Source organism: Lethenteron reissneri, chromosome 20 (assembly GCF_015708825.2).
Source record: "Lethenteron reissneri isolate LAM-NWPU_2019-01 chromosome 20, ASM1570882v1, whole genome shotgun sequence".
Lineage (NCBI taxonomy): Eukaryota > Metazoa > Chordata > Hyperoartia > Petromyzontiformes > Petromyzontidae > Lethenteron > Lethenteron reissneri.
In genome coordinates, this window is record NC_083798.1 from 761,997 (window position 1) to 776,916 (window position 14,920).

Genomic DNA, 14,920 nt, shown 5'->3' on the forward strand with positions numbered 1-14,920 from the left:
TTCCCCTCCTCGACACGTCTTCTTCGTCGATGCGACTTAATTCGCCAGAAGGCGAAACGATACTACGAGCTTCGCTCATCATCATTCATGACATTACGATGCTGACAAAGCATGGCCTTCGATGCATCGATCAGCTGCTGCGCGGCATCATGCAGATTCAACGCCCATTTGGTGCAAAAGTTGTCATTATCGGGGGTCGACTTCAGACAGACTTTGCCAGTTGTCGAGTGCTGTATAAAATCCAGCATATTATGGCAGCATTTTTGCAAGTTTACTCTCACGGCAAACCTTCAGAGTGATGGTCAAAATGAGCATGACAATTGGCTCCTGAACGTTGGATTGGGAAGTTTTCCGGCGTTATCTGGAGTGCCGTTAGGTTCCATTGAAATTCCACCGCAAATGATGACTGTTGATGATCTAGTCACCGCAATTTACGGAAAAAACTTGCAACACATTCCTGCCGAAGAGCTTGCGAAAAGAGCGATTCTGGCACCTACCAACAAGGACAACTCTAGATATGAACAGAATCATCATCACACAGCTGTCCTGAGATATCCAAAATTATTATAGCTCTGACTCGATCGTGTCGGAAGATCTTGCGGACGCATTTTATTACCCTCCAGAATTTCTTCACGCTCAAACGCCTCCAGGAATGCCGCCACACACATTGGCACTGAAGACAGGCGTTATCATCATGCTGCTGCGAAATCTTAACCCGAATAATGGCCATTGCAATAGAACGCGTTTGATGGTCAAATCAGTACAAAATAACTTCATCACCGCAGAGATTGTATCGGAATGCAACCGAGGCGAAATCGTTTTCATTCCGACAATCGACCTCGCTCCAAGTGATGTCACTTCCTGTCGTACAGAAACGACGACAAATTCCGAGAATTCCTGCGTATGCGATGACGATCAACAAGTCGCAGGGTCAGACTTTAGAAAATTTGGGTATTTATCTCAATTAACCCGTATTTTCCCATGGCCGGTTGTACGTGGCTTTGTCTAGATCTAAATATCCTCAGCGGATCAAAGTGTTCATCAAGGATAGCCAACTGCAGGGAAACCTTTTGAACAGTGAAAATAGATTCACACAAAATATCGTATACCGAGAAATCTTTCAAAGTCCTTAATTTCATTGAATAAGTGAAGAAAAAAATATTTACGCGCTACATTTCCTAATACAATTAACAATCACACAATAAAACGTTAATTTAGATCTTTAATATTACAGCTTCCGTCCTAGCATAGGCTAACAAGCTAGTAATTGAATAATAGCTACATCAACACTTGTTAATTAACATCACACGAGATTAAATAACACTTTCATTAGCACAGAATAACTGAATAACAATAACAAAAATACATTACAATTTCACATTTGCAATCGCAAACTATAAATTACCACTTTACCGCACTGTAAACTGAGTCCCCATGAAGCAGAGGTGACAGGCTAATGATCACTTAGGGATTCAGATATTTATGGACGTAATTAAAGTAATATTGCTGTGTAATGGCGAAACGAAGGTATCTCGATGATCGTATCGCCCGTGTTGGAATGTATCGTTAAATCATAATTATTGTGGCTCGTAACATTTTTGTCAATATTTAATTTCCTGACCAAATACGGATGAGATAATAATTCAAGTGTAGGACAATAAAAGGTTAAACATATATTTCTGCCAGCATCAAAAGGTCCCATGATGTAGCTGTTACAGCCCGAGCTAGAAATGATCTGATACGTGAATTGTCTTGGTGCTGTTTGCCTTTTGGCGTTCTCTGGTCTGACACTGGTGAGACTGGGCCCTAAAAGAGGCTGTCTCTGGTGTAGGCCAATCAGTTTCAAAGACAATGCAGAGATTATCATAGCATGTTTGTTTGTTAAGATGTTTGAACACCTGTTTTATTGGCAGAAAGGGTCAAACCTATTCTTATTTTTCATTTTTTGTCAGACGTATGGTACTGCATACGTCCACCAGAGGGCACCACGCTGGCCTGTATTCTAGTACTAGTGGTACTGCATGTATCCACCAGAGGGCACCACGCTGGCATGCATTCTATTACCAGTGGTACTGCTTACGTCCACCAGAGAGCACCACGCTGGCATGTATTCTAGTACTAGTGGTACTGCATGTATCCACCAGAGGGCACCACTTAACCTATCCCAGGAGTCAGCAACCAAAATCACACAAAAAGAGCCTTTTTTCGAATTCGGTAAAAAAAAACCTCAATTCAAAAGCCGCAATCCGTGTGAATACGGAACTGTCCTTCATAAATGACGTCTCGAAGCAGTCCTTAAAGAGCCGCAGGTTGCAGACCGCTATTCACTAAACCTTAACCCATAACCATAAACATTATCACAAACACCGTCATGAAAAGTAAATTCCGCCATTGTGTTAAGTCAAAGTATGTGGTGATTCTGCGTTGGCAACGGTGCACAAATAAAAACATTGAATACATTCGTCAAAAGACCGTGGTCTTAAAATAAAAATGTTTTAATTGGAGATATTGCTTCATTGTGTTTAGGCTTAGTATGCTATAATTTGATTTGACATAGCATAATTCGTACGATTGCATCTCAAAACACTGCACCATAATTACACGATTACAAATTAAAAGGCGATAAACTCCATTGAAAGAACTCGTGAACAAGATTAAGTGCAAATTCAACTAAATGAAAACATAAACGGCAGGGAATATATAAATAAATGAACAGGCAAATTGGTGAATAAATATATAGACAGGTCTAACTTTCAGCTCCTCACACTAGCCAAAAGCATACATTCACTGACGAATATGCAATGGCAGTGCATTCAATACTGTGGGAGATACAAATATAAAATTACACTACTAATCTGCTGTACTGAATTCAAGAATCCATTCGCCTGGCGCAACATGCTCTATGTGCTCTCTCGTGTTGTAGCGTTATACTTTAACATTTATTTTACTAAGCACTGTCATGATTGCTTTGCATTATTAAATTGTATATATGTAACAGTAAACACCATATCATTTATATCAATGTGTTAAATAAATGCATTAGTTAATTCAAATGGAACGCATTATTTTTTTAATTACAAAAAGCCAAATATCCTTATTCCGGCTTGAAGACATCACAGCAGATTGTGAAGTTATAATCATTGGAGACACTCGTGGCAGGTTTGAATGAACTGCAATTTAATGACTTTTAAACAATCTTATTTATATGTATGTACATCATAGAAAACCGACGATACACGTGTGAAAAACATTGTGATAATCGCCATATCGTGAAATTTAATATCGTAGCAATTTCAGATCAAACTTTCTCGTTCAGAACTTGTATTGGTGTGTAGAATGATTTGAAGAGGTCGTAAATGAGGTCAATTGTGGGGCTGGAGTGAGTGGAGCGATGCCGGCGGGCACCCAGCGGATCACGTGGCGATGATTACGTTGCGTGAAAGGGGACTGAATGGGGACACGGCAGCACCCAGTGCCGGGGCAGCACCACGGGATGAGCGAGCTGTGTGCACAGAGCAACGCTTCACGTTGGCTTTCTTTAGAGGTCGGTGGCGTGGTAATTTCGGACTAATTTATTCCAGGTTCGATAACGGCAGGACCACTCTGTGGGACGTCAACAGTGGCACCGGGATGAATGTGCAGGGCGTGGAAGTATACCACCTTGTCAGACCACGTCCTGTGGAAGTTGGCATCATACAACTCCAACACTGAACTCCGATAACCTCGCTACTCACACTCGAGGCGCTGCGCTTTAGCCATGGCTCTGTTTGGCTTTGTTGTGAGGCGTCGGCGTGAGCGGTGCGGTGGGGGTGGGTGGCACGGCACTGCTCACGGTTGTTGAAAATTCCGCCTCGGTCCACGACATTTGATAACCATTGCTCTCTCAAACTTTAGTGACAACAGACAACACGCCGCCCCACCACAATTTAATCTCCACATGCATTAAAAAAACCCAATAACTGATTACACGGCTCAGCCACGTAGCCTTCTGGGGAGTGCACACTCTTAAGCAACATTGGTTCAACACAAACATCGGACAATGTCTCATCAGCAAACTATTGTACAGGTTTCAAACCTTCGGTGTCTCATCCGTAGAGTAAGCCCTGCCTAAGCCAATGCTGGTAAACTTCCATTGTGGATACATATTTGCCAAGACCCTCGCCATAGACAGCGCTGTAAAGCACCATCCAGTGTCCGCAAGGCTCAGCCCTCGCCCGGGGTGACCTCTCGCCAGCGAGGGTCACCCCCGTGACCCCAGACAACGCGGCGCGTCTCAGCCAGACCGCACATCCACACGCTGCACGGGGAACATGGAAAAAACAACAGAAACTACAAAGCTACCGCAAGCTTCACATTGTAGGCGTTGCGAAACAGCAACAACGAGGAGGAGGTTGCCGTCTGCGTGGGGGGGGGGGTGTTGGCCGGAGAGGCCCCCGGACCCCCCCTCCCCCCCACCCCGTGCGGGGCGCCTCCCCCCCCCGCCCCCCTCCCACTCCCCCTCCCCCCCCACCCTCCCGCCCCCCCTCCCCCCCACCCCCCTCCCCCCCACCCCGTGCGGGGCGCCTCCCCCCCCCACCGCGGCAGAGAGCGCCGGGAGCCCCCCCGAGTCGCGAGTCGAGCCATGGCGCCTGCTGCTGCGGCTGCTGCGTGGAGCGAGCTGCGCGTGAAGCTGCGAGTGGCGCTCAGCGCCGTGGGCGCCCTCGTGGGCGCCTCCGTGTTCGCCGTGTGGAGCCTCCACTACGGGCAGCCCTACACGGGGGCCTGCGGAGGCCTCTCCGGTGGGAGCCTGCCCCTGCACCGCCCCACCACACGCACACACACCACGCACACACCACGCACTCACCACACACATACACTACACACATACACTACACGCACACACCACGCACACCACGCACTCACCACACACACACCACGCACACACACCACACGCACACACCACGCACACACACACATCACGCACACATCACGCACTCACCACACACACCACACACACATCACACCACGCACACACACACCACGCACACACACACACCACGCACACACCACGCACACACACACCACGCACTACACACACACCACGCACACACACACCACGCCACACACACCACGCACACACACACCACGCACACACACACCACGCACACACACACACCACGCACGCACACCACACCACCACGCACTACACACACCACGCACTACACACACACCACGCACACACACACCACGCACACACACCACGCACACACACACCACGCACACACACACCACGCACACACACACCACGCACACACCACGCACGCACACACCACGCACACACACACCACGCACTACACACACACCACGCACACACACACCACGCACACACACACCACGCACACACACACCACGCACACACACACCACGCACTACACACACACCACGCACGCACACACCACGCACACACCACACACACCACACTCCACACACTCCACACACTCCACACTCACAAACAAAGCACGTCTCAGACTCCTCTCAAGCACAGCACACGCAGTGTCACACTCTCTTGCACACACCCACATACTTCTCTCTTTTATCACACATGCACCTTGACAAACGCCACTCTTACATCGATACAAAGGCAAATGTCGCTCTTACAGCCGTAACCTACATTGGGGCAAGTTCTGTCCACGAGCCGATGTAAAGGCCGAAACGACATCCCTAGGAGCGATGTTTAAAAATAGCACTATGTAATCATTTGAGGCGGAGTCGACATAGGGTAAGCCCAGGACCGGCCCAGATAAAGATAAACTCTGGTCGCCACTCAATCTCACGCAGACACTCCCCGACTCCTGACAGTCCGTCTGGCCTCACAGCAGAAACGATCCCGCCGTGACTTGGGGCAACAGCGCCGCAGCATTCTGCTGAGTGCAGCTCCCCAATGTCACGTGCAGGGTTGTATGGGACAATGTGCAGGGTTGTATGGGACAATGTGCAGGGTTGTATGGGACAATGTGCAGGGTTGTATGGGACAATGTGCAGGGTTGTATGGGACAATGTGCAGGGTTGTATGGGACAATGTGCAGGGTTGTATGGGACAATGTGCAGGGTTGTATGGGACAATGTGCAGGGTTGTATGGGACAATGTGCAGGGTTGTATGGGACAATGAGCAGGGTTGTATGGGACAATGTGCAGGGTTGTATGGGACAATGTCCAGGGTTGTATGGGACAATGTGCAGGGTTGTATGGGACAATGTCCAGGGTTGTATGGGACAATGTGCAGGGTTGTATGGGACAATGTCCAGGGTTGTATGGGACAATGTCCAGGGTTGTATGGGACAATGTCCAGGGTTGTATGGGACAATGTGCAGGGTTGTATGGGACAATGTCCAGGGTTGTATGGGACAATGTGCAGGGTTGTATGGGACAATGTCCAGGGTTGTATGGGACAATGTGCAGGGTTGTATGGGACAATGTGCAGGGTTGTATGGGACAATGTGCAGGGTTGTATGGGACAATGTGCAGGGTTGTATGGGACAATGTGCAGGGTTGTATGGGACAATGTGCAGGGTTGTATGGGACAATGAGCAGGGTTGTATGGGACAATGTGCAGGGTTGTATGGGACAATGTCCAGGGTTGTATGGGACAATGTGCAGGGTTGTATGGGACAATGTCCAGGGTTGTATGGGACAATGTGCAGGGTTGTATGGGACAATGTCCAGGGTTGTATGGGACAATGTCCAGGGTTGTATGGGACAATGTCCAGGGTTGTATGGGACAATGTGCAGGGTTGTATGGGACAATGTCCAGGGTTGTATGGGACAATGTGCAGGGTTGTATGGGACAATGTCCAGGGTTGTATGGGACAATGTGCAGGGTTGTATGGGACAATGTGCAGGGTTGTATGGGACAATGTGCAGGGTTGTATGGGACAATGTGCAGGGTTGTATGGGACAATGTGCAGGGTTGTAAGGGACAATGTCCAGGGTTGTATGGGACAATTTCCAGGGGTTGGCTCCACGTGCAGGGCGCATCTTCAGGAACTGAAGTAATATTTCTTCCATGGGTTTTGGGGGCATCTTCAGAAACTCGAACATTTCGCTGTCATATCACCCCCATTTGACGTATCCGTGTGGAATATCCACCAAATCCTTGGTTACGTTCTTCAAAATAGCAGCAATCGATAAAACCACGATCCGTAAACTCAAAGGAAAATAAAAAACTAGGATTTGGTTCACGGTTCGTAATACAAAAACCTCCTTTTGTTTTTGTGTTGCCCTACATCAACCCAAATACGAAACAAGAAGTTTTTTTTAACTTAAAATATGATTAATATTTTCTAGAGTGTTAAATATAACTTGTACAGTCAATGTATAGAATTTAAATAATGTACATGGTGTTCATCCGATTAGCATAAGTGTATAAAGTATCCACTCATGTACACTACGAAAGTCGCGGGCGGCTGTCTGTCTGTTGCACTTCTTTCGCACCGCACGGTGCAGACCTCACCGCCTTCTCACTTGCAGCTGGGACCACCGCGTGGCGTGGGACCCGTGATGGCGGCCAGGAGTTCACTGCCTCGCCTCGTAGACAAGGAGGTCGCGGGGTCGATCCCAACCTTGACGCCTTTATATTTGGAATTTGCATGTTCTCCCTGCAGTCGCGTGGATTTGACTTCAGGTCCTCCGGGTTTTCCCTCCACATTTAGAAACATACGTTTAGAGTATTTGGCTGCTATGAATTTCTACGTGATGAGCCACTTCGTTGAGCTATTATTTGTGGTCAGATCGCTTTTGAAAAAGAGCGATAAAGCTCAGTAGGCCTTACATACGATTCGCATGGTTGGCTACGTACGGTGCGAAAGAACTTCAACATATATTACCTTGCAAAATAAAAAAAAATAGTTTAGTGTGTTCTTCTGTGGCAGCATCAACGCAAGCAGTACAGCTACGATGCATACTGGAATCCCGCGGTCAACTGCGAATGGTCGAGCCAAAGGGGCGCGATCGGCGAACTGCACCTCAATACATTTGGCGCGAATGGTTAAATCTGCGATGGGCAAGGTTTTGGTGTATTCAGTTATATTGCTCTTTTGGAAGATTCAGCTCAGTGCTTGCCCACCTGTTGAACCTCGGAAGAGCAGGCACCACGGCCTTGAGGTGTGATTCTCTCGAGGGTCAAGTTTGCAGCGATGAGGCTGCTCAGCTTCACGCATGAGCTGCTGCTGGCTGTGTGGCTCACGGCATCGTGGCTTCTGAGCACCTGCATTGGCAATTGCTTCATAAGCGAGGGAGACACACGACGTCGTGAGTCTCTAGATACACCCATGCAAAATGCTCACTAAAGAGTGTTCTGGATAATGATACAGTAATTATTTTTTTAATCTTTACTCTTATCAAAATTTTTACAAAAAATCTGTTTACACTTCATTTACTAAATGCAGGTTGTGAAGTACTTTGATGTGGTGTCCCACTGCATATGAACAAACGTATGAAAACGTATTATTGAGATTTAATTTAGTCATACAATTATTCAAATCGGGCATAGCATCCTTCATCTGATGTGGCGGGCCGTGATTCTGGTTTTGCATCCGTGGTAAAGGCCTTGGTTCCATTTCACGCGAGGTGCGTGCGACGGCAAACGTCTCGTTTCCTCGAGCCCTGGACCTGAGCTTTGCCAGCGCGGGAGCGCCCAGGGCCCTCAAGCCCCACGCCACCCATGCCAATAGGGCACGGGAGACTTGGCCTGTCCCACTCAGTCTATCCCGTCTTCTCGAGGCATCCCTCAGTCGAGTTAAAAGCGAGTAACATTTAGCAAAGGGGCGCGATGACTGGAAAGGGCCTTGAGGATTATTTGAGGGCTTCTGGCTCTTGCTATGCAGGTCCGGCACGGTGCCAGCCTGGTTCGTAGTGCTGGCAACTGTGGAGGTGCAAGAGAAGCAGCGATTTACCCAGTTGCATGCAACGGCAGATCTGGGTTTGTGTTTCGTGATGGGGGGCAATTGCAGGGAGAAGCGAGCAATTGAAACGCGTGACTAGGTTACGCAACCCGGACTTACGCACGAGTCAAACAGGTTTGCATGACTTGTATAATTAGCAAGACCCATGTTGTCTATGTTTTATGTGAGCGCATTGTCACGAGTAATCACAGCCAACTCCATTTATACTGCACTACTGCACGTGGCACCAAGGTTCCACCGGGAAGGCCGCGTTGCTGAATGCATGCGGAGTCCTTGTGTCAGTCCACTGCTGGATGAGGGCCTCCACACCCTTGTGTGGGTCTCGAGGGTTATTGGACCATTATTCATCACGTTGAGTCATTGCGGATTGGTGAAGGCGAGGAGCATAGACATGGAAGCAATTAAGTTTAGTACAACAATGGCTGTTTATGCTATAAAGCGCCACAAATCCTGTTTGTGCTTGGTGGTTACCCATCCAGGCACCATTCAGGCTCAGGCCGGCTAGAGCTGAGAGCTGACGGGATTCCGTGTGATGTTGCGGCACCACGTGGAGATGGTGCCGGCTGATACACCGACTGTAGCTGCACGTGTGCATTGTACTCATGTTTAACTGCAGTGATTAGCGCTGCGCTACGAACCCGGCGATTCCCGCTCGCGGTGACGATTATTGAACTGGTCCAAGGCCTCCCCTAGGTATACTCAGCCTCAAATGAGTAGTTGGTGACTAAACATCACCACTGGAGAGACAAGGGCGGGAGCATGACTGGCTGAGTGAGGGAGGGTGACTGGCTGAGTGAGGGAGGGTGACTGGCTGAGTGAGGGAGGGTGACTGGCTGAGTGGTAGAGAGTGACTGGCTGAGTGAGGGAGGGTGACTGGCTGAGTGGTAGAGGGTGACTGGCTGAGTGAGGGAGGGTGACTGGCTGAGTGAGGGAGGGTGACTGGCTGAGTGAGGGAGGGTGACTGGCTGAGTGAGGGAGGGTGACTGGCTGAGTGAGGGAGGGTGACTGGCTGAGTGGTAGAGGGTGACTGGCTGAGTGAGGGATGGTGACTGGCTGAGTGAGGGAGGGTGACTGGCTGAGTGAGGGAGGGTGACTGGCTGAGTGAGGGAGGGTGACTGGCTGAGTGGTAGAGGACTTTTGAGGGAGGGTGACTGGCTGAGTGGAAGAGGGTGGCTTTCTGAGAGAAACAGTGGCTTGCTGAGTCAGCGAGAGACACGGGTCAGCTGCTTGCAGCGTCACGCATTGAGCTCACTTTCATCAACAAGACACCCCCTGCCGAGTGCTGTCTCATCGTCATGAGGTTTTTTTATTTGCTGAATAAACAGCTTGTCTTTTTAATCTCCAAATCTTTTTACAGATTGCCATGTTTTCCGATTCATTGTTTCAGAATTGATTGTAATCCGAAGATAACATTTGCTCAGTGAGCAATGTATGGACACATAAAGCCATAGTCACGTTTGTATCCCAATAGAATTGCCCATTAAAGCGAAGAGGGGATGGCTTTTAAAAGGTTCTCAGATGTCACTGGGAACAATACAAATGATCACATCGGTTTATCTTCAACTTTTAATGTCATAATAAAAAATTGTGTCTTATTTGGAAGGCAATTTCAAGAGCTGTACAATTACTTATCACTGCACACAGAAACGCACAAATACACACGTAGAAACACGTGCATACACCCAGACATGTATCATTTCACGTTTCAATTGTATTTTATTTAACCAGTGGTGGAGAACTCCACAAAGACCGGGATGGGCTCATTTGCAAGGGTAAACCTGGGTCACCAAAATAACAACAGCAGGAACATTAAACTAAGGACTGTACAGCAATAAAGCAAATCGAAATCATAGCAAATTCCAAAATAAATAAGATTGTTTAAATAGCAAATACGTGTCATGACTACCCATGACACGTGTTATCCACTTTCGCTTGTAACGTGTATTTTATTAATATATTAAGTCCTTCACCTGAAAAATCCCTTGAGATTGAAATCCCATGGGTGTCCAGGCATGTGCAGTGCACCATGTTTGGTTGTGCTCACCTAACAACGTGTGTTGTCTTTTGTGATAGGTGTGCTGGCCATATGGACGCTGGTGACCCATGTGATGTACATCAAGGATTACTGGCGGACCTGGATACAGGGCCTGAGGTTCTTCTTTACTGTGGGCGTGAGCTTCCAAGTGATTGCCCTGGTGGGCTTCATCACCTTCTTGGCATTGGCCATCTCCGCACATCAGGGTGAGCCATTAGCCATTACTTCACTCTCGTTCGCGCGTGCCTTCGGGACTAATTGCATATATGTGCACAATAATTAACGACGTGTCAACGTTGAGTAAATAGGTCTGATGATTTTATTCCAATAACTGGTCCCGCTTCTTGAATGATGGCTACAGTTTTATCATCTAGTCCATCCTGTGAAGAGCACAAAGTTGACTTCTTCAAGTGTGACATCTGTAATTTCCGCATCTTCATCTGATAAACAATTAGATGTCTAGTATATGTTTACTTCAGAGATCTTGATTGTGAGTTATAGTTCTATTTTTCTACCTCAGGACTATCAGTTGTGAATTTCCAATCGCATGCTTCCTCTTTGTGATCTTCAGTCATGTTTTATTGTCTATATCTGTCTGTCTTCTTAATCTGCACGTTCTTACAACTGCGTGTGCAATGTTGCAAGAATGCAAATGCTGTCTGTGTGAGATTGACAAGGAAGTTGTCTCGTGTTGGGTACCCGTGCAGTGAAATTACAGCTCTGATGTTGAATTTGTTTGTTTGTTTCAGCCCTGACAGACCCCACAAGCCTATACATTACTTGTATTTGGTGCCTAATGACTTTGAAGTGGGCATTCTTTCTCTCATACTATGCTCACCACTACCACGAGGAATGTGCTGATGTTAATACCCTCGATGATATCTAAGGCCATGCTACACGCGCAACATTTTCAAGGGCATCAGCATCGAGAGTGGTAAACGGTGGTGAATAAAGATGCATTTTTGCAACATGCTGTTTTCTGCTAGCACAGTTTTCTAGACTTTAAACTGCATATCTACATTTTATTAGACATATATGTGCGAGGAAGGAGGGTTCTTGCCCAGAACGTCACCTATTGTTTTTTTGTTCTTAAGGCCACATAGAGGCTATTGACAAAAAGTATTTTTTTTTGCGTTTGTGCACCACTGCCAACGCAGTTCACCAAATACTTTGTTCAACTGATTGAGATCAGATTTTGATTGTTGCTTCAATATCCAGTGATGCAATACTGTACTGTATAACTTAAATTGTTACAAATAAAGTAAAAACTGTAATTATTTGTAAAATATATGTTAATTTACTTCTCTTGAAAATGTGCTGTACTTATCTGCTGACAAGCTATTGTCTCTATGTGTAATTATAAATCAAACAATGGATTTAGTGATGCTGCGTGCAGTGGTGACACGACCACAATGACCAAGAGCCCAACATATTAATTTATAATACGCCTGCCTTTAAAGTAAACATTCTATAATAAGTGACCTTTCGGACCATTACCTTCGTCTGAAATGTGTAATTGAGGAATGTGTTGAAATGTTGTAATTAAAAGCAGCCTCTGACCTATGGTTGCCTTTTCCCAAAATCGGATTCTAAAATGTAATGGTTTTTATTGGAATATTTTGAGTACACATATGTTAAGATTGAACATTTGGAATTCACCTCCGCGTAACCCCGTTTTTTGTTTGTGGACCCTGCAATTTCTCACCTCTGCAACCCCGTGATACAGAGAATAAAATTGCGCCCTTTGCCTCGTGCCCCGAGCTCTGCTTGTAAACGTTTAGCTGTTGCCATATGGCCTTGAGCCGGATTGCTCATGAGTAAACCCCACTTTATGCAGCCCAAGATGAGCACATGATTCGCTGTTACCCTCCCTCACGTGTTGAAGCACCCCGCATATGGGGAAGGGAGAGAGTAATTTTGGTCTTGACAGGAACAATGTCATACTTCCCCTGGAACACTCAGTGGAGGGGATACACATTAACATGCATCTTGGGGGATGATGTGGGTAATGTGAATGTCACTTTATTAATAATACGAGGAATATGAGTATCAAAAACATATTAAAGATAATACTAACAATGATATTCATATTAACAATACTACAGGAATACCCTGTTATACCTAATGGACATGTCCCTTTAAATCCTACTTAATTCAATTACTTAAAGCGAACTCTAATTTCCTAGAGCCATTATATAAAAATTGGCAGTTGCGTTCCTAGCTGACATTTCTGGGAAAAAATGCATGGCTAAATGTTATGAAGTGTACAAAAATGCATATTTTTCATACGTTAATATACATTGCAACTCATAATAAATACGAATAATGAGATGCAAATTTCGATTTAAAGCTTTCATGGCTGCAGGGATTCATATTCTTGGTTCTTTCGGTAAAGTCACGTAGAATGGAAATAATAAAATAATAAAATTTTACATAAAAATAAAACAATAAAATTCTCACGAGGTTTCGATTGCAACACAAGCAATCATCATCAGGTGTGAAAACCACATTTTCTTGCTGTGGTTTTCACATCTGATGATGATTGCTTGTGTTGCAATCGAAATGTCGTGAGAATTTAATTGTTTGATTTTTATTATTTTATTATTTCCCTTCTACGTGGCTTTACCGAAAGAATTAAGAAAAATATTTACACCTTATGTAGATTTTGAAATTCAGTCACCTTTACATACTATATGAATACAAATTGTGGTTTTTTTTCAAAAGTGTTGTAAATGTGTGATTGTGAGGAACAGTAGTGTCATGATAAGTGCAATACTCTTAAAGTAAGTATTGCTGTCCTGGGTTACGTTTGTATACCATGGACATCGGTGGCACATTATATGTCAGCCATACCAGGGACACAGAAGCAGTTGAGTACCTAGTTATTTTTACCCACTGTTGGCAATATTTTCGGTACTTACATGATTGCACGTTGTAATTGGTTGTGTTTTTTTCCATTCCAGCAATAAGGATTTGGGTTCAATCTTTATTATTATTAAATAGCTCAGCTGAAATTTGGATTTGATTCGATTTGGTTCTGATGGATTCATCCCATTTCTTCGAATAAAAAACAAATATGGCATAGCTAAGTAATTTTCGTTACATTTTCAGTGGATGTTTTAGAGTGAGTGCTTGTGGATGTTGTCCTAAGTTTTAACACCGATGGAAAGTGATTCCAATATGTGATTATGATAGTTAAAATGATGTGTATGTATGAAAAATTCGGTAATACAGAGTCTGAGTCATCAAAGAAAAATAAAGTGTATTTACAATCTATACACAAGTCTTGGATTTCAGTTTAAACCCGCGGTCTTAATGTAAGAGCAATGTACGCTACACTACTTCACACTTGGCACTACAGCAGCATGACCACAATCGTTCCGCCTCCCTCGGGCTCAATCTGAGCTTGCTTATACGTCGTATTTGCCCACCAGAGCCTACATTGCTTGAATGTATGTATTCATTTGGCCCTTCTTAAATTTACGATGAAATTGCAACATTGCATTTGAATTTCCACCTATGAAACTTGGTGGTTCTGCCCCTGGCTTCTGATTCGACAGTGAGCATGCAAAATTGCAGTCATATCTTGTTCTGTCACTTTACGTAATGGTGTCATAATATATACAAAACAATGATGCCCTCATCAGTGTTATAGCTGCCATTGCATATACTACATCTACAATCTACTATTTCATCAAGTGATGCTCTGATGCACGTTGACTCAAGCAAATGTCGAAAAAAAAATCAAGATTACCACACAGCGAACACAGCAAAGAGAGATGTCTCCACTCTCGTGCTCCAGAATAGAATTGCCACCTGACTGCCAATTTCTGGACTGGATCTGACTTGGGGCCAAGCAGGGCCGGGAGCAGGACTTGTGCAGCACTTTATTGCACGGGCAGTCCAGGCACTGGTAACTGTGCTTGAGTGGTATAAATAGATTTG

General features: G+C 45.5%; 1 protein-coding gene across 1 annotated transcript; it reads left to right on the forward strand.

The window, feature by feature from the left end:
• The first annotated feature begins 4,567 nt into the window (after positions 1-4,567).
• SLC48A1 (solute carrier family 48 member 1) lies at positions 4,568-14,258 on the forward strand. Its single transcript, XM_061554525.1, has 3 exons — positions 4,568-4,778; positions 11,014-11,181; positions 11,725-14,258. The coding sequence occupies exons 1-3, from the start codon at positions 4,622-4,624 to the stop codon at positions 11,859-11,861; spliced, it is 462 nt and encodes a 153-aa protein (XP_061410509.1). The 5' UTR covers positions 4,568-4,621; the 3' UTR covers positions 11,862-14,258.
• Positions 14,259-14,920: the final 662 nt, after the last annotated feature.

Bases quoted from the DNA above. Each gene is read 5' to 3' on its own strand.
- SLC48A1 (XM_061554525.1), top strand. From the start codon at position 4,622: ATGGCGCCTGCTGCTGCGGCTGCTGCGTGGAGCGAGCTGCGCGTGAAG. The intron at 4,779-11,013 runs GTGGGAGCCTGC...CTTTTGTGATAG, and splicing joins GGCCTGCGGAGGCCTCTCCG to GTGTGCTGGCCATATGGACG. The intron at 11,182-11,724 runs GTGAGCCATTAG...TGTTTGTTTCAG, and splicing joins GGCCATCTCCGCACATCAGG to CCCTGACAGACCCCACAAGC.